This window comes from Pararge aegeria, chromosome 3, assembly GCF_905163445.1.
Source record: "Pararge aegeria chromosome 3, ilParAegt1.1, whole genome shotgun sequence".
Lineage (NCBI taxonomy): Eukaryota > Metazoa > Arthropoda > Insecta > Lepidoptera > Nymphalidae > Pararge > Pararge aegeria.
Window position 1 is genome coordinate 5,095,172 of NC_053182.1, and position 19,006 is coordinate 5,114,177.

General features: G+C 34.6%; 1 protein-coding gene across 3 annotated transcripts in view; it reads right to left on the bottom strand.

Moving 5' to 3' along the window:
- Positions 1-7,386: 7,386 nt before the first annotated feature.
- The window catches only part of LOC120637319 (glycerol-3-phosphate dehydrogenase, mitochondrial), a 43,375-nt gene continuing 31,755 nt past the window's right edge, over positions 7,387-19,006 (bottom strand). For 2 of the 3 annotated variants that reach the window (XM_039909106.1, XM_039909107.1), the window contains exons 12-16: positions 14,760-14,913; positions 14,072-14,260; positions 11,842-11,940; positions 10,033-10,177; positions 8,304-8,373 (exon numbers count right to left, since the gene is read on the bottom strand). In XM_039909106.1, coding sequence (XP_039765040.1) covers positions 10,043-10,177; positions 11,842-11,940; positions 14,072-14,260; positions 14,760-14,913 — 577 coding nt within the window. In that variant the 3' untranslated portion in view covers positions 8,304-8,373; positions 10,033-10,042. Of the gene's footprint in view, positions 8,374-10,032; positions 10,178-11,841; positions 11,941-12,695; positions 12,795-14,071; positions 14,261-14,759; positions 14,914-19,006 lie in introns of all 3 variants that reach the window. The other variant, XM_039909108.1, reaches the window with a different exon arrangement.

The window sequence follows — 19,006 nt, forward strand, 5'->3', positions numbered from 1 at the left end:
ACGAAAGAGATTAATGACATCCTCTAGAAAGTATCCACTCCATCAACAAGGTTCGCTTGTCAAGAAAAAAGGGATAAAAGCTATAAGTATAATTTGGCCTTCCGTACAACGTGAACTTATCAAGGTACAGTAGGTAATTATTGTCCTATGATAAGTGCAATGAAAAGTTTAAACTTAAATCAATTTCGATCCCTACATAGAAGGTAAATGCTAAATTTAATTAAATTGTCTGTCCATTTTTTTCAAATATTTTTTATCTGTCTTGACCACATGATCATAAATATATTGACTGGTGGAGAATTCATACAGTAACTTATTCCGCCTACAAAAAGGAGTCCGTAGAATTACATAGAGCAAGCTATGAATATGTTTTATCCACAAATTGCAATATAAAAAACTTTTTACAGCAGTTATATTGTATGTATTTGCATATTTACACATAGACCGCAGTTGCCGAGTTCTCATACCACACGACATACGTTTAATGAACGCCTTTGACGGTTATTTCATAGTCCTACGCTAGCACCTCTTTGCAATTATTGTGCATGACGAATCAATGGATAAAAGCGATTGATTGTCGTTTGAGGTGCAAGGCTGCAGTGACGGAAGCGGAAGTGATGGTGGGCGGGCCGGACTGCCACCCGCCTCCATCTGACACGCCCTAGCTATCCACGTTGCATCTTAATATTAATTAGCACAATCATTGTAATTTGACAAAACATACTGTACCATGTGATGTTGCCCTAGTATTCAAAATCTATGATATAGATCCTAATTACTTACTTAATTATTTTGTTGCTCGCAATAAAAACATAAACAGACGTATTGAAACCGTGTATTCTAGTAAAAAAATCTATAATTTTATTACTGCGGGTACAACGAAGGAAAATATCATGACGAAACTTGAAAACTTTAAGGTACTACGTAGTTAGTGTCCTCAAATGGAATTTAATAAAAAACAAGATTTCTAGCCATTTTTAAAATAAATAATATACTTAATTAAAAAATTCTTGCTATAAGTGTTTAAGGGTAGATATAACCCCTTTGCCATCATATCACCCATTCCCTTTGCTAAATCATGTTACGTATAGGTTGAACGAATAGGGGCCCTAGGCTATTGCAGCCGATCATTACAAAGAATTGAAGATAAGCCGAACGTTAGTGTAGGGAATCGAACTTTTGTTCAAAATTCGAACGTTACCACTCAAATAATTTTGAGCAAAATGAATTTATACAAATTGTGTTTAAGTAGTACGTACTGAACTTTTTATTTGCCATCCAACCCGAATTGGAGCAGCGCAGTCTATGCTTTAAACCTAACTAATGAGAGTTGGATTACTGATCCTACCAAGGACGTTAATTGGCTAGTCAAACATAATAAGTTGTTTCACTAATTCGAGCGCCCACAACATCTGACTTTTAAATTAATAAATTGTTAATAGCGAAACGCATAGGATAGATGCTTATATCATGTATGTCAAGGTGACAGAAATAAAACAAAAATAACCCCGGATCAATGAGACCCCCAAGCTCTACCCACGGCTCGAATTACGGATGAAAGAGAAATGTGTCACCGGTCACGGTAAGCGCCAAGCTTTTTCGCGATATCATTTCGTATTTTTTTCAAATAAACAGCAGGTAGGTACCTCACTTTTATGAATGGAGGGGTGCAGATGGCACTCGACATTAAGGAGTTTTATATTGATGCTAGTTGCACTAAGTAATTTAAAATTTATCAACTTTATCAATTAAAATAATTCCGCTTTATTTAAAGTACGTTAATGTTGTGGCTACTTACATATAAATGGCAATGTTATTGTTACCGGAAAAATAATTCTAAAATAGGTAGATATTTAGATTCCTCTGTGATTTGCATTTTATACTGGACAATCAACTAAGCTATATAATCTATGGTTTGGCGTGGGAGGTTAACGAGTGTATCTAACAAAGGTCGCAATTAATCACAATTCAAGGATTTAGTTATTTTTTATTATTTGTAAACTAGTTACGAGTAGATCATCGCCTATGATAAACAGATGGCTAATACTCAGTGGCGTGCACAGGGTTTTTGACCAGGGTACGCATAAAGAAGAAAAATGGCATAAAATGAAAAAATCCTTCCCCTTTACGAGTAATACAAAATGTTTAGGGTATGCAGTGCACGCCACTACTACATGCTAATACTTAAAGTAAAAACTTTAAAGTAAGTAGATACATTTCCCGAATTGAGAATAGGCTGGCGATAATTTCTGCATGCTATTATTGCAACCGGTACTTAACGCCGAATAGCTTTTACCAAGTTTGATCTGAGTACTAAGTTGATTGGAATGTCGCCATGCCGTAAGAAACATCGACCCAAGACCCATTATTCAATAAATTACTTACTTACAAGTTTGGGACATCGTTGTAAGGATGTCTGTCTACGGGTTTATATGTTACAAAATATATTTTGTAGAACATGTTCGAGAAGTATTTCCAATTCTGAGTTCCTTCCTCGTCTGTTTAGCACTTATAACTGTGTAGCATCGTAAGGACTTGCACCATAGTTTAGGTCTCCGGGACACATACGCTACGTCTTACTTCCTCGTTTTCTTTGCGACTGCGATTATAGCTAAGTACTGGTCGATAGATAAACATACTTTAATACTTGGTGTGTAATCTTATTACTAAGAGTAAGACTGACGATTTATTAAAATCACTAACATGTTATTTTGAATAAGTTAAAATGTATCCAACAATTTTGTGAGTCGAATTAAGGCTGCCTTACCCGGAAGCCTTGATATAAGTAGGCCCACCATAATATAAACAATTTTGAAAGGTGTGTCTGTTTGAAAATCTACTTCCGGTTCGAAACGCAGATTTTCCGAATCGTCTTCGTAAAATTTCGCCTTGAAAACTGGGAAACTCGGCAGTTGCTTTTTTTCAGCATCAATTACAATTTAATTGTAATTTCCTCTTCATGAGAAATTCATTGATTTACACAGCTGTTACACATTTGCACCATACATTTGATACATTGCATTACTTACACCGCTCATAGGTACCCCAGAAAAAAATGAAGAGCTAAGAAGTTTCTTTGTGAGCCAACAATATTAATGAACGACACTAAAAATAAGGCCTAGTTATGACACCTATAATATGGAATTACTGTATTGGTGAAACATTAAGGAAAATTGATATTTGAAATTATAATCAAGGCTTATAAAATAGTGCTCTACGTAAGATTTTTTGAAGGCGAAACATTCTTTCACTTTTGCACAAAAAAATTATAGTGAAGCTATGGAAACACATTTTTTGTGGTCAATCTGATATAGTTAGCGTACTGGGGACGGATCGAGATATGGACTAGTTTAAGCCAAGGCAAGTTCCAATAGGAAACCAATTTGAAAATTTACAATAGAATCCCATCGTGGACAAATTGATGCCGCGGGCAGATTCACCCTCAAGTAGTGCGTTTAAAGAATTCATGAACACGCGGTTGTTGCGCCCACCCACCGCCCGCCCGCGCTCGCAGGCCGCGGGGGCGTAACCACCGCCCTACGTCCGAACCACGTAAGTTACATTACAAGTTTCATATCGAGTAACTTTTCACGCTACTGAAACTTATTGAAAATAATCGTAACACTTTCAAACACTTGTAAATATATTTTTTTCTCAAAATATCATTGATTTTTTTGATGGCCAATGATAGTAAACTAATTTCATAATTACTGATTAACAGAAAATTTAAGATAATTAATTGAAAACATGGTTTTGCGATTGTTAACTTTTCTTTAAGTGATTATTATAATTTATTTTATTGTTTATGAGATAATTACTTGAATTATTACCTACTTATTTAAATTTAATTTAATTAAGTAGCATCTGAGTAATTTAAAAACACCAACACGTTGAATCAGTATCTAAATCAGTTAGAAGATTTATTGGAAGTACCTACTTAAGAAACTAACAAAATAATTATTATTTTTTAGTTATCGAAGGCGGATTTAATACATTAAAGAATAATATCATAGTTTTCATTTTCATTTATCAATTTAATACACAAAAAGGTACTAGGTACTTTTAATGGCGTCGTTCTTATTTTTTCGAATAATGCTATTTAAGTAATTTCATTACCTTAGAATAGTATATTTGTTGCAATGACCTTGAAAGTTAAAGCGGGAAATACTGAATGTAAATGTACCAATCTATCATTGGATACCTCTACCCTCCATAATTGGAACGCTCTTTCGAACTTTAATCGTTTTATATTTCATTCGTTCTTTCATACGGCCATCACGTGTTGCATTCTTATCTATGGCCTTTTTTCTTATTATTCTGAATCTGTCGGCCCATTCATCTTAACTCGACGCGTTATATGATTGGTACTGCTCGAGCATTCAGTATTGTTTGTTTCAATATGATTTGCGCATCCTAGTGGTACTATTTTACATTTATTTGTAAGTCGCATATGGTCGGATAGGTAATAGTGTAGGCATTATTTAATTACCTAATTACGGCCTGTCTAAATATCGTTCATTAGTCTCACTAAAACTCCGGAACAGCTAGACCGATTAGGCTAATTTAGGTCTTGAAATAGTCGTAGTAATCTAGGGTAGGTTAAACGGTAAGAATAATACTAAATATATATAAAACTTCTGTGTGTGAGTGCTTCAACTAAATCCTCTAAACTGCTGGACCAATTAAATTAAATGTGTATTTCAATGGATTTCTAGTTTGTTTGAAAAAACAATTAGACCCGATAGGTGGCGCTGCATTAACGGGCAGGACGACGTCTGCTGGGTCCACTGGGTAAAATAGTAAAAATTAATACCACACAAATTGTAAAATGGAGTAATTTTGTTATTTTACTAATAGTGGGTTCGAATTATTAAGGTGGATGGATGCGATCAATGAACCCTTTTTTTTAATTAAAAATACCTAGTAAAAATTTATTACTTTAGGAGAATCCCTGCATTAATCGCGGTCGCTATTTCTTTCAATGTAGCGCACAACGTAGTGCAGACTTTCAAGTGTGAACAGATCACTCGCCTTCATGATGCATGTGCAACAACTATGTAACTCGTTAGTGCGTAGCTCGAAGCGAGAGAGATTAATGAATAACACAAATAAAAAATATTTCTTACAGTAATATTTTTCAAAAGTAACAATCCATTAAAGATCTGTATGGTTTTGAGAATACTGAAAAATATTTGTTTTGTTTCTAGGGTTTACGATTACGGCAAAGTAGCGGTCAAGTAGTACCAACAGAGCGACCCTAGCAACCGAATGACATTTATGGACACAATCCTTTTTAAGAAATTTATTTATACTTTATTATTGTTTATTTACTTGATTTTAATATAATATATTTAATAGTATCTAAAAAACTCTTAATTTCACTTGCAATGATTATTATCTTTTGAGCTGGTCAATATTTATTTATCTTGGTGGAAATCTGAACACATTCTGATAATTCTGCTTTTAAAAATAAGCTTCTTCTCAGACTTTTCTTTTTTACAAAATACATAAACATCAAGAATTGTTTATCTTTAGCCTTTTCTAACTTTCGCGATAATTTAACACAGATAAGAATATTATTAAAAAACCAAAAGTGGTGGAATGAAAGCTGATCAATCTATAATCATGACAACACCTAACAAAAAAGAAGAAGAAGAATCATGACAACAATCAATGGAAGTGTTAAGAACTGCTCCCTTCTTTGTTTTTTCCCATGGAAAGAAGGTGCCAACCACTCAAGCGTCAATTTAAGTTGAACGGACTATAGTTACCATTAATAATGTAGGTCAACACTTGTTCTTATGCCGCTGTGTAAAAGAATATAAAAAAATAGGTACTCAAGACTAAATACATTAGAAACAATAGTTGAAATGTTAATTGGTTTCGGCCTAGTTGACTATACCTAGTTTTTCGCGCTCGATAGGTACTTAGAGTATACAAATTAGTATACATTATCAGAATAATAGTTCTGTATTGAAAAATATTAATTATTGCTGCTGAAAAGCGCGGTCATGCATAACCGTTGTACAAACTAGTCTAGAAGTCAACATAAACTATAAATAAAGCACTAATATTAGAGTTAATGCATCCTGATTGGTTGACATTCAATATAGGTTCACGCCTCGCCTTTAAGGTACCTAGTAGTTCCACTACGTCAAACTCGCACCTGTTTCTTTCTCATCACACAGCTTCTTCGTGTAGGGCTTAACTCTTATAGAGAGTAATATATTTTTTTATATGTTTGAGGAATATAATAAAGGTAAAAGAATAGAAAATTATTGTAAACTCTTCACGGGAGCAAATTCATCAAACGGTAAAAAGACAATATGTTCAACTTAGACTAAAGTAAACCGATACTTAGACTAACTAAAATCGATGCTAGAAGTCCGTCGATTCGCATCCGAGCATCAGGGAGTGTCTTAGCTCTTATGTCCCTCTGCTATGAGAGTCGAGGCCTGCGCCTATCTGTGGCAGTTAAATAAGCAGAGGATGATGGCAATTTTAAAGATAATAGGAAATACGATTACGTTAATATACAATTTCAATAAAATCCGTTCATCTGTTTGTTTATCTTTTTAAGATTAGCCAGTACCCGTGACTTATAGTAGGTACCTACCTGTGCTTCGTATTAAGTAACCCTTATATAAAAGGCTTTATTAAGTCGATTTGTATCAATATAAAGAAGCTGGATTATAGCTTTACCTGCCAATTAAAGTTTAAAGGCAAGATTAGCCAGTACCCGTGACTTATAGTAGGTACCTACCTGTACTTCGTATTAAGTAACCCTTATATAAAAGGCTTTATTAAGTCGATCTGTATCAATAATAATAAAATAATGTCGGGCTGATTTGTGCATCTAAACCATACAGGGTGCCACCCAAACGCATACCGAAAAATTCATTCAAATCGGTCCAGACGTCTAGGAGGAGTTCAGTGACATACACACGCACACAAGAAATATATATATATATACTAGCGGACCCCAGCGCCATCTGTCGGGCTGATTTGTGAATCTTAACCATCCAGGGTGCCACCCAAACGCATACCGAAAAATTCATTGAAATCGGTCCAGCCGTTTCGGAGGAGTTCAGTGACATACACACGCACACAAGAAATATATATACTAGCGGACCCCAGCGCCATCTGTCGGGCTAATTTGTGAATCTAAACCATCCAGGGTGCCACACAAACGTATACCAAAAATTTCATTCAAATCGGTCCAGCCGTCTAGGAGGAGTTCAGTGACATACACACGCACACAAGAAATATATATATATATATATATATATATATATATATATATAATATATATATAAAGATGTACTTTTAGTTGTTTAATAGTCTCTTCCTAAATATAATTTCGTAAAAGGAAATAACAAAAAAACCGAAAGTTCAAATATATTTATTGCACAAAACATTATACATGGATAAGAATATAATAAATTATATGATAGTTCACCTGCTCAAGTAGTTTGCAGTAAGTACGGGTACACCAACTGACTGTTTTATAAAAGGTATGTGAAAATAAATTAGTATCCTAGATACTATCGTGTAATCATTTAGTACCCTCTTTATTTTTAACATTACTTACAATAATGACCCTTCGGAAATTCTTCTAAGTCGTTTGAACACACCGAATGTCAACGTACCATAATGCACGAGTGCACAATATGTGTCAAGTCTTTGAAGTAGCCGACGGCAGCCTTTCGACATGAGCCGGCAGCTGATTTCAAAGCGCGACTATTTGAGCGAACAAACTGTATAATATCGAAAAAATATTGTTAAACAAAACATAAGTGAATATAAATATAACACTATAAATCTTCTTAGTTCTTAAACTACTAATAATCTTGGTTAACTGATTTAAAACAAATAAATCACATTCGTTGAGATTTTTTAATATAAACCTTTTTCTAAAGTACAATAACTACCTACTTATTTAATTTTTTGTGTTAATTATATTCCCAAAAAAAATTAGGTAAGTATACATGAATCTTTTACTAGAAATTATAATAAATCGACTTTCGTTCCTACGTAACACAGAATAATTTATATAAACTATTTCAGATTCATGCTTTTGATTTAAATAAATTAAGACTAGATTTTGATTAATTAAAATGTAACAAATCGGTTTAAAGCAAATTTTAATTTTAATTTACAAATTATTGGGTTTGGGTTTTGGGTTACCTTTAAGGTCACTTTAAATTTGGGTAAAATAATGCACCGTTTAATACACAATTATTTTTAAATCATATCGGGCGTATTATATGAATATAAAAGTGTTATGAGAGATAAATTAAAAATTAATTTGTGTACTTTATTTTAGTGATGTTGTTCTTAAAACTACGTTTAATACCTAATTTGCTGATATACCTGAAACAACAAAAATGAGTGAAAAGCTTATGTAATATAAAACATTGATGGCGCTGTTAAAAATCTATAACAGCTTACAGGTGCCCTATTTACAAACATCAATTACGACCTTAGACCGCTTTTAAGCATAATTACCCAAATTACAGAAGGGGAAATTTTTTTTTTTTTATCCATAATTTATCCCTCACCCAATGGTAAGTAATGATGATGGTAAGTTATATTGAACGCCTATGGTTTCTAGGGTTTCCAATACCCCTATGGTTCCTAAGATATCTAAAAACACCATATGGTTGAAATATGATTAAGATCAGGGCTTCCCAAGCTTGGCGGCCGTAGAAAGTACAGAGGTGTACCGCGGTGGTCTCCCTCTGTAGGTACTTCAAAAAATCAAGAAAAATATTTTCTGATAGTTTTTGTACTGCTGTAAAAAATTGTGTGAAGATCACCAAGTTCAGCCATTTAATTGTTGGGGTAGTTTTATTTTTCTCAATTCTTTGGTTAAAATTTATTATTATTATGGTTTAATTAGTTTCATAATGAGGATGTTTTATTTTTGCGCCTATCTGCCTAACTCACAAGTGATCTATTTTAAATATCTAGGTAAGGGTGATGGCGTCAAATTTCTTAAGTTGGATGATTAGATTTTGTCAGTTCCGAAATTTTTATGCGCATTTAAAAAAAGTATTTATTTTGTCATATTTATGACTTCAAATTGAGGACTTCGAATTCACTTTCCAGGAACCGAGTACGAATCCCAGCACGCATTTTTTAAGTTACGCGCGTTGCAAGCAATTAAAACATCGCTTGCTTCAACAGTGAAGAAAAACATCGTGAGGAAACCTGCATACCTGAGAGTTCTCCATAATGTTCCACAATGTTATATATGTATATATGCAAATACATATGTTTATCTATATGCATCACCTACCTCTATTCTTGAGCTGTGTTTTACGCCTTTGGTTGCCTAGAAGAGATCGCTATGTAGCGATAAGGCCGCCAAATTGTATACTTTTTGTTAAATTTTTATTTTTTACTAGCTTTTTCCCGCGACTTTGTCTGCGTTTGATTTTGTTTTTTGAAGTGGCATTCAATTTAGTTGTAGATCTAAAAATTTTAAAGTATTCAGTATCGCTAAGCCTGAAATGAGGGGATTGCTGCTGTTCGCTGAGGAGTTCTGTCCTCTGTCTCCAACCACAGTTTAGGCAAAATTAAACACATATTATAACCTCTATAGTACTAAAATAATTATTTTAATCGGTTATAATTTGTCGGAGCTAGGGTGAAAATCGTGAACCAAAAAAACCGAGCTTAATGTCGGGATGAAAAGTATCCTATATTACTTCTAACACTTCCAAGAATATGTGCACAAAGTTTCATTAGGATCGGTTAAGTAGTTTTTGCGTGAAAGCGTAAGAAACAAACTTACATTGACATTTATAATATTAGTAGGGATGTGGTGTACAATAAAAGTGTATTCATTCATTCATTCATTCATTAAATGTTCTTGAAGGTGTGTGAAGTCCACGCACTGGGCCGTTGTGGTGGACTACGGGCTTTAACCCCTTCTTACTGTGGGAGGAGACCCAAGCCCTGTAGTGGGACGGTAATGAGTTGTTATGACGATGGTGATGAAATATGATTTTGATGATTTTCACCTACCGCTGTTTGTTTACAAGCCGCCGCCGCTCCTCTCGACTGAGATGCTCTTCTTGAGCTGTTCTTGTTCGTGATGTTGCTCTTCCATCTCAGCCATGCGCGCGAAGCGGGAGTACGCCACGTGGCCGGACTTGATAGCTGACATCATCTGTTTGTTTATAATTATCTTATGTAGATTGGCGAGCAAAACGCTTCTTACCGGGATAGGCATTAAGCAGGAATATTAATATTAATAAAAAATATTTATTAATAATAAAAATTGAAAAATCTTATATTATTGGATATGATATTAAATCTTAGATCTATCTAAGGAAGGGTAGGGGGGTAGGGGTACGAAAGGTATAAAAGGCGACACGTTTTGCTAATCTTTCACTCAACAATTATTCATTGTGAAGTCAACATCTGAAGATGCTCTGGTTTAGGAGCGAAACGTGCGTAGAGGGTACATTGCCGAGGATCTGTTTGGTGTGGAGTATACGGATTGAAGTAATTATAAATTACACCATACAGATTCTCCTGCTGTTCGCGGAGTATAGCAAGTTATGCTTAATTTTCATGAAAAATCTTACTCATAAGCCACTTATATAAAAAAATTAGGGTAGGCAGTGCATTTGTGTATGTATGAATTGCACGCAACTGCTTATGTAAATACTTATAAGTCGCTTTTTTCCATTTCACTACTACAAGTTAGCCCTTGACTGCAGTGGAGTACATAGGGGGTGTGCAGATTATATAAAATGAAGAAAACCTATATAAATCTATATAGATTAATAATATAATTAATGTAAGAGATATAAAAAACTTAAGGGTAGGCATTGTAAGAGTTATGAAAAGCCTACCCTTAAGTATTTATATCTCGTACTGGAGATTTTCTTCAATTTATATCATCGGAATACCTTGTGCTTACCCAGTATGCACGCCACTGCTTGATTGCAATATCACCTACTGGTAATTGATGATGCAGTCTAAGATGGCAACGGGCTAACCTGGTTGGGATATAGTAGTTATAATAAACCCCTAATCGGTTTCTACGCGGCATCGTACTTGAACTCTACAGCAAAAAATCGATAGCAGCTGATAGTTGCCCTATTTACAAACGTTCATTTCAGGTCTTAGACCGCTTTTAGGCATACTTACCCTAATTACAGAGAGGTACGACAGTTATATACCCCTATGGCGTACCGGTACACTAAAGGTGCACAAGAATAAGAATATTTGATTTTAATATAGTTATAAGTAGTTCTATGTAGGTCTAAAATAATAAAATTCTTCACTTAAATACCTTTTATAGACGTTCCAATTATTAAATTTCACTGAAAAAGAGTTGTTACTTGTTAACTGTTAGACAGAACAGAAAGCGATGTAAATTAAATTAATACGCAAATGGTAAAAATGATATGGGATAGTACAATAAAAGCGTGCATATTATAAGCATTGAATTCTTTACGAGTTAAAATGACCAGCGTGTTAGTAATCCGTTATTCCTTGAGCACGGCATTAAGTCTTTAATGGATTGATAGTTTTTTAAATGATATATATATACAATTTGTAAATGTCACGTCTTTATGGTTGATCCAAGTTGAAAAAAAAAAGAAATTAGGTACCTAAGTCCATCATAAACTACAAATGGTCCAAAAAATTCATGCAATAAATTTAAATGCAAATGTAAAGATTAAAAAAAAAAAGCGCGAACGAGAAATAATCTAACTCTGTCTCATGAGTTTCAGATTTGGCGGTTAAAAAGACATGCAATAATGAAATCCAAAAACTTTCATGCAAATAATTTCCATGCAAATGTGTGGTTGTATGGACCTGCAGATATTCGTCGAGTTCGACTTGTCCGTTCATGTTAGTGTCGATCTCTCGCAATATTTCGTGCAACTGTTCCCCGGTCACATCCTCACCGTAGTTCTGTGGAGCAAGCTCGAATGTTCATTACCGAAGCATTTACATGAAACCCTAGGTTCTACGAGAATTGTGGAACACTCTTTCATTCATGGGAGTAAATAAAAATAAAAATTGTAATAGATGTCCCGCACAATTAAAAAATAGATTTCTTAAGATGGCGTATGTCTTGCTACCTCATTCGCACACCAGTATATAATGCAAGATTAATACCAAAACTTCCGCCACTATTTATTCATTGCGTGGGTTAAACAAAAGTAAACTTTGGTTTTTTACAGTGCATTTGATGCTTTGTCGGAGAATTCAAAGGAATTATTTTTCTGCTTCTATAAAATCCGATGGTAAATCTATAGAAAGCGCTTTTGATAAATTATTTCCTAAATCCCGACGAGGGGGCAGATCGAACTTTCGGGTTCTAGTTAAAGTTGTATAGTGGATAAAATAAATAATACAACTCAGTCGATATTGTCATAGTTACAATTTCAAAAAAATGTTCCACAATTCATACAGAAATTATTCTAGAATTATGCAAAAACTAAAGTATCAAAAATCAAAAAGTTTTAAATAGGAGGCAAAGCTCTATTTAATCTCTCATTTTTAGGTGTGAAACAGTTGCATAATTCTAGAACTCCTTTTAAAACCTACTAACTAAAACATAAAAAGTCGTACACAAATAATCTACCCTTCCCAAATTCCTAATCAATTAGTAGGTACAAGTGGGTGCAACATAGACCCCTCCCGTAGTTACTTCTCCGTTCTACCTGGAGATAGTCCTGTATTTCCAGCTGTCCGTTATAAGTGACGTCTATCTCGGACAATATTGCACTCAATTCCTCGTCTGATGGCTTCACACCCATACTCTATAACATTTAGTAATATATTCAATAAAAATGTTATAAATAAAAAATAATAACTTCTTGATTTTCAAATTTATATCTAACCATTTTGTATCTATCCATAAATTAGTTCAATAAATTTTTACGGAGATGTCTAACTACCTTCATTATTTATCTACGGAGTCATAAACTAATATATTTGCTCTGTATGTATTTGTGTATATTTATATTTATTTATATATATATTTATATATATATATATATATATATATATATATGTTTATATGTGTATGTATTTATTTCTGTATTATTTGTATTTGTATTAGCTGTTTATGTATTATTGTTATATATAGTAGATGTAGTTTATGTTATATATTTTTAAAATTGCACTATCCCGTTTCCATACTCCTGTTCTTCTTTCATTAAGGGTTGTCTGGAGGAGATCGCTTAAAGCGATAAGACCGCCTTTGCGCATTGTTATTCTTCTTATATTTATGTTTTCAATTTATATTATAAATTGTGTGCAATAAAGAATTTATCTATCTATCTATCTACCTTCCGTAATGAGGTATTTATGATCGATCGTAAATGTATCCTAATATTACCTTAAAACATACAATTAGTAGGTTAAATAATCGCAAGATATATCAACTTCAACCATAGTTTCTAAGATTTAAGGGGCCTCTAAATCTGTATTCGCGTTGTATACTTACTAAGCAGGGGACTCCCCAAATTGAGCTCTAATAGTTATCCGATGAAATGCCACATAACCTTTATATTATCTACACTATATATTTGTATTTAATTTGTTGAATGAATGTTTATTGACTAAGTTTCTTAATAACAACAAATATTTAACGATGTCGACATTTTTTTTTTTTTTATTTGTGATTATTTACTGGTTCTTTTTTATACAAATTTAATAAGAATTCAGTAAAGATCTCTGACGATGGAAAACGGAATTCCTAAACGAACAACAAATTGCTGACGATAAGTATATAATTTCGGTCGTTCAAGCCACCTACATTTTGTCACCTCATACAACAGAACTGAGAAGTTTTACTTTAAGTTAAAATAAAAACTATATTTATTTTTCGTAAATTGGTATAAAGTTTGAGGGAGTAAATTTTACGTTACAATTTGTCTATAAGAGTGGACCAAATAAATTAACTCTAATAAATGGCAATCAGTTTCGTATTTTAAATAATTTAATCGTAACTGACGCAAGAAAGTTGTCTCCAGCCTTCTTGTATACATCTTCTAAAATAGTATAACTACCTTCGTATTAAAAAGGGCGTTACCTTGAGACTTCTTCTGATATCATTAATGGAGACAAAGCCCTTCCTGTCCTTGTCTATGATCTGGAAGCGCTTGATGTAGGACTGGATCTCATCCTTGGTGAGATTGATCGGGATCTTATCGCGACTGGCGCGGTTCACCATTTGACCCATTTCGTTGGCAAGGAAGTCGGCTGCCGCCTTCGTTTGTTTCTGTAATATTATTCATTTTAATAAAAAAATGTGTCTGAGCCATAGTCAAAAAAAATCTTTTCAATTAAAAGTAGCCTACGAGAGATTGAGGTGGATATATATCTTTTAACGGATGAGACGTCAGCCACTGACCACAGATTATAGATAGACACTTTGTCAAAGCCAAGCCGCCATGTTGTCGTACCTCACTGGCATGCCAAAAATGCCGCCATTTTGGTTTGATACGTCAAGCAAGCCCGCCATTTATTTGAACAGTTATTAAAATATTTTGTTGTGCCCATATTGTTTTTATTTTCGTATCCGCTACAATCTACGAGGTTTATTATTTTTTAACCAAGCTTACAAATTATTTAATGTTTACCAGTGTTTTGTTACCAGCCTTAAATAAGCCTTTTGGTTGATTTGTTAGACAGAAACACCTCGCATACATATCTACACATCCTGTTTCCTAAAAACTATATGGGGGTGGGGATAGTAACCATGATGAAAGCCATCAAACCTGTTTCTCAGCATCGGACCACTTCAACTCCTCAGCCATAATTTCGATGACACCTGGCAGGGCTTCGGCCGCGGCTTGTACGTTGAGGAACGCGAGGCGAAGGCGCCGGGCGATCATGTCTACTGCCGTGCACGCGTATTCCCGGACACCGTACCTGTAGAAGTAAAACATTTTAACAAGAATAGTTTTGGTAACTTGTTTAAAAATGATCGCGATTACATAATATTTACTCCCACCAGATCAGATCGGAGGAAATTCAGAAATTAATATATTTGTAAATTGTCCCTGCCAGGGATTAAACACGAGACTGCGCGGTTCCCCCCACCCTTTACAAGTTTACGGATAACATGGAGTCGAGTAAGTTGGAGGTCATTTATTAGTTAGTATGGAGGGTAGAGATAAGGAGAGTCATCTTATATGGGAGAAAAGTTGAAAAAGTGTCCAGTTGTTGCGCTAAATAACAGTTCAAAAATCCTCCACAATGGCGCTGGTGGATGCACAGGGTATGGTATGAATGTAGCAATCGTAGATGAATTGAAGTATGCCGAGTTAAAAAATTTAATGTCATTATCGACTAAAGTAGTTAATTATTGAGAATTTCAACAACTTACGTTGTACAAAATATTGTGGTAAATATAACCTTACTTCCTTGTATCTCCATACTTCCTTGTTTCTTTTTCAAGCCTACTCTAACAATATTTATATTTGGCGCTTCTTTTAAGAGTTACCCTGATGCAAATGTGGCGCCATCCTAATTTAATACATTTTGACGACACTTTTTCATATACACAGATGACTCTCCTTACCTCTACCCTCCATATTAGTTAGTTACACAAGAGAAGCTGTGTTTAAAAATGAAGCGTTCAATTCTAGAACGTAACTATTAAAAATTGAGTCCTCTGCACGTGTTTCACAGAAGGTGCCACAGATATTAATATATTTTTTCTGCTCTATTCTTTCCCATAGGGAAAAGGCAAAGGTATATCACCATACAGCCATGACTTCAGTTTCTAATAGGTATTTATACAGGATGTTTGGTGCATCGTGTGCCAAATCGAATCTGATGATTGGAGGGGTCTTTGGCTATCTCTTCAGCCCTCGTAAAAAAATCTTGCTCAAACGGTTTTTTTTATACTGATTTTAAATTGTTTTTTTAAAAATTGTAAAAATTCTACATTTAAATTTTAATAAAAAATAAAGTTGTTAAGTATTAATTAATTTTCTTTTTAATCTTTAATTTGTAACGTTTTACGCTTCTTTTGAAACTAGAATTACACGCCAGCAACATCTAGTTTTTGTTTTACAGCCCCGCAAAGTTTTTTTTACGTAAAAAAATAAGCTTGAACGTCAACTTTCGGTTTTAATAAAAAAAAAACTAAAAGTGATCATGTTCTTCCAATTTTTTTAAAACATCTCTGGACTGTCCCCTTTCTAATGGTGTGCAATATGCCATGAAAAGTAATTAGTAACATCACTAATTTTCAAATTTTCTAAACTTGGTCGCAATTTTCTAATATTCAACAGGTGAAAGAAAAACAAGGGTTTGCGTAAATAACACTCACAATTCACAAGGCAGATGACATTTTCTGTCTCTTTCATAAAGTTATACGCCCGTTGTTCGTTTAAACAGGCAAAAATAGTTTTTTCACTCTAGTGAAGCGAAATCTATCTTCTATTCCTTTCTTGCATAGTGCAAACCTGTTTGAACCAATCGCGAACGGGCCCCGCGTCGCGTCGACACGGCGGCCATCTTATTTTTTAGTCGAGACATCACTGCCTCTGCTGCCTAACGTGTGTGCTAGCTTACTGTACTCCACGATTCTTTTATTTAGTTTTCGTTAAGTTTTGTTGTTTTTTGTTACGTTTTATTTACTTTTGGTGTTATTGTTAAACTTTGTTGACTTTTTTGTTGTTGCAATGACGACATACTCTAACGAGGAATATGCGGACATCATAATGGTTTATGGTGCAGCCCGTGGTGTCGCTCGTGCAGCGCAACGACTTTACCAGGAACGCTTTCCTGGTCGACGATTACCTGGCCGCAGAGTCTTCCAAGACACATACCGACGTTTACGCGAGACTGGGAGTGTCAATTTTCATGAACCAAGGGGACATGTTGTGCGACATAATGTTGAAGTGGACGAGAGAATACTGGCACTTTTTGAGGAAGACGACACAAGAAGCATTAGATATGTGGCGGCACAACTTGATATTTCAATATGGAAAGTGTGGAAAGTCCTTCGACAAAACGAAAAATATCCATTCCACGAGACTCCGGTTCAAGGTACGTAATTTAAAACCTTTGTTTGACGTTGCCTTTGTTTAGCAGGTATCCATAATCTTCTAGTGCAATTAATTACTGCTCAAGGGGAATTAAAAAGATTTTTGGTTGTTGCAGGTCTTGAGGGTGGCGACTTTGACAGACGAATGCACTTTTGTCGGTTTTTGTTACACACAGATGTGGATAATCCTGATTTTTTAAAAAGAATACTGTGGACTGACGAATCCAAATTTACCAGAGAAGGGATTCTTAACTTGCACAATTTACACCATTGGGCACCGAAACGGCAAAACCCACATGCCAAAAGACAGCAATCTTTTCAAAGACGGTTTAGTGTGAACGTTTGGGCAGGAGTGATTGGGAATCAGGTAATTGGACCGCACTACCTGCCTGATAACTTAAATGGCGATAATTATTTAGAGTTCCTGCAAAATGATCTGCCGGAATTATTGGCCGAGGTGCCCGTGTTTAATGAAGATGTGCCCATAGTATTTCAAAATGACGGCTGTCCCGCGCATTGGCGTTTAACTGTGAGGGAATACCTCGATAATGTGTTCCCCAATTCGTGGATTGGGCGCGATGGGCCTATTGCATGGCCTCCACGTTCCCCAGACTTAACTCCGTTAGATTTTTATGTCTGGGGACGTGCCAAAGAGCTAGTATACGCCACAGAAGTCCCAACGAGGGAGGTACTAATACAACGCATAGAAGCGGCCTTCGGTACAATTAAGAACGAAATACGGCTTCGGACTACAACTGTAACAATACGTCAAAGATGTCGGGCCTGCATTCGAAACAGGGGTGAACAATTTGAGCAGAATTTGTAAAAATTATGAAATAAATGTTTCAAATGCAATGTATTATTTTTATTTCAAGTAAAACCTACGAAATTTAAAAATTTTACCTGCTTGTGAGTTTTATTTACGCAAAAACTTGTTTTTCTTTCATCTGTTGAATATTAGAAAATTGTGACTAAGTTTAGAAAATTTGAAAATTAGTGATGTTACTAATTACTTTTCATGGCATATTGCACACCATTAGAAAGGGGACAGTCCAGAGATGTTTTAAAAAAATTGGAAGAACATGATCACTTTTAGTTTTTTTTTTATTAAAACCGAAAGTTGACGTTCAAGCTTATTTTTTTACGTAAAAAAAACTTTGCGGGGCTGTAAAACAAAAACTAGATGTTGCTGGCGTGTAATTCTAGTTTCAAAAGAAGCGTAAAACGTTACAAATTAAAGATTAAAAAGAAAATTAATTAATACTTAACAACTTTATTTTTTATTAAAATTTAAATGTAGAATTTTTACAATTTTTAAAAAAACAATTTAAAATCAGTATAAAAAAAACCGTTTGAGCAAGATTTTTTTACGAGGGCTGAAGAGATAGCCAAAGACCCCTCCAATCATCAGATTCGATTTGGCACACGATGCACCAAACATCCGGTATAACATTTCTTCGCGAAAGAGAATTCGCTAGTGGTAATGTTTTATCATAGAGCCTTAGTTCATTTTATGAAACATGAAACTGATATAATCATATGTTTTTTCTGGACCTAGCATGGACACAAGCTTCCTCTCAAAAACGAGACAGAGATTTGACTATTGTTTACACTTTAGCAGCACTTAAATCCCTGCAGGCTGCATCCCATTTTCATTGGATTTCAAATTAGCGCTGAATAATGATCTTATGAGATAATAATAAAGATTCAGTTTGAAATTAAAGTGATCTAATCTAAATAACGAAAGAATAGTGGTTAGGACTTTCGCTTCAGTTTCGCGGGCTGAGTTCCAAGCCCAGCTTACCTCCTCTTACTTTTCTAAGTTATGTGTGTTTTAGGTAATTAAAATATCACTTTGCATCCGTAAAGGAAAACATCGTCAGGAAACCTGCATACCTGAGAGTTCTCCATAATGTTCTCAAAGGTGTGTGAAGTTCACCAATCCGCACTGGGCCAGCGTGGTGG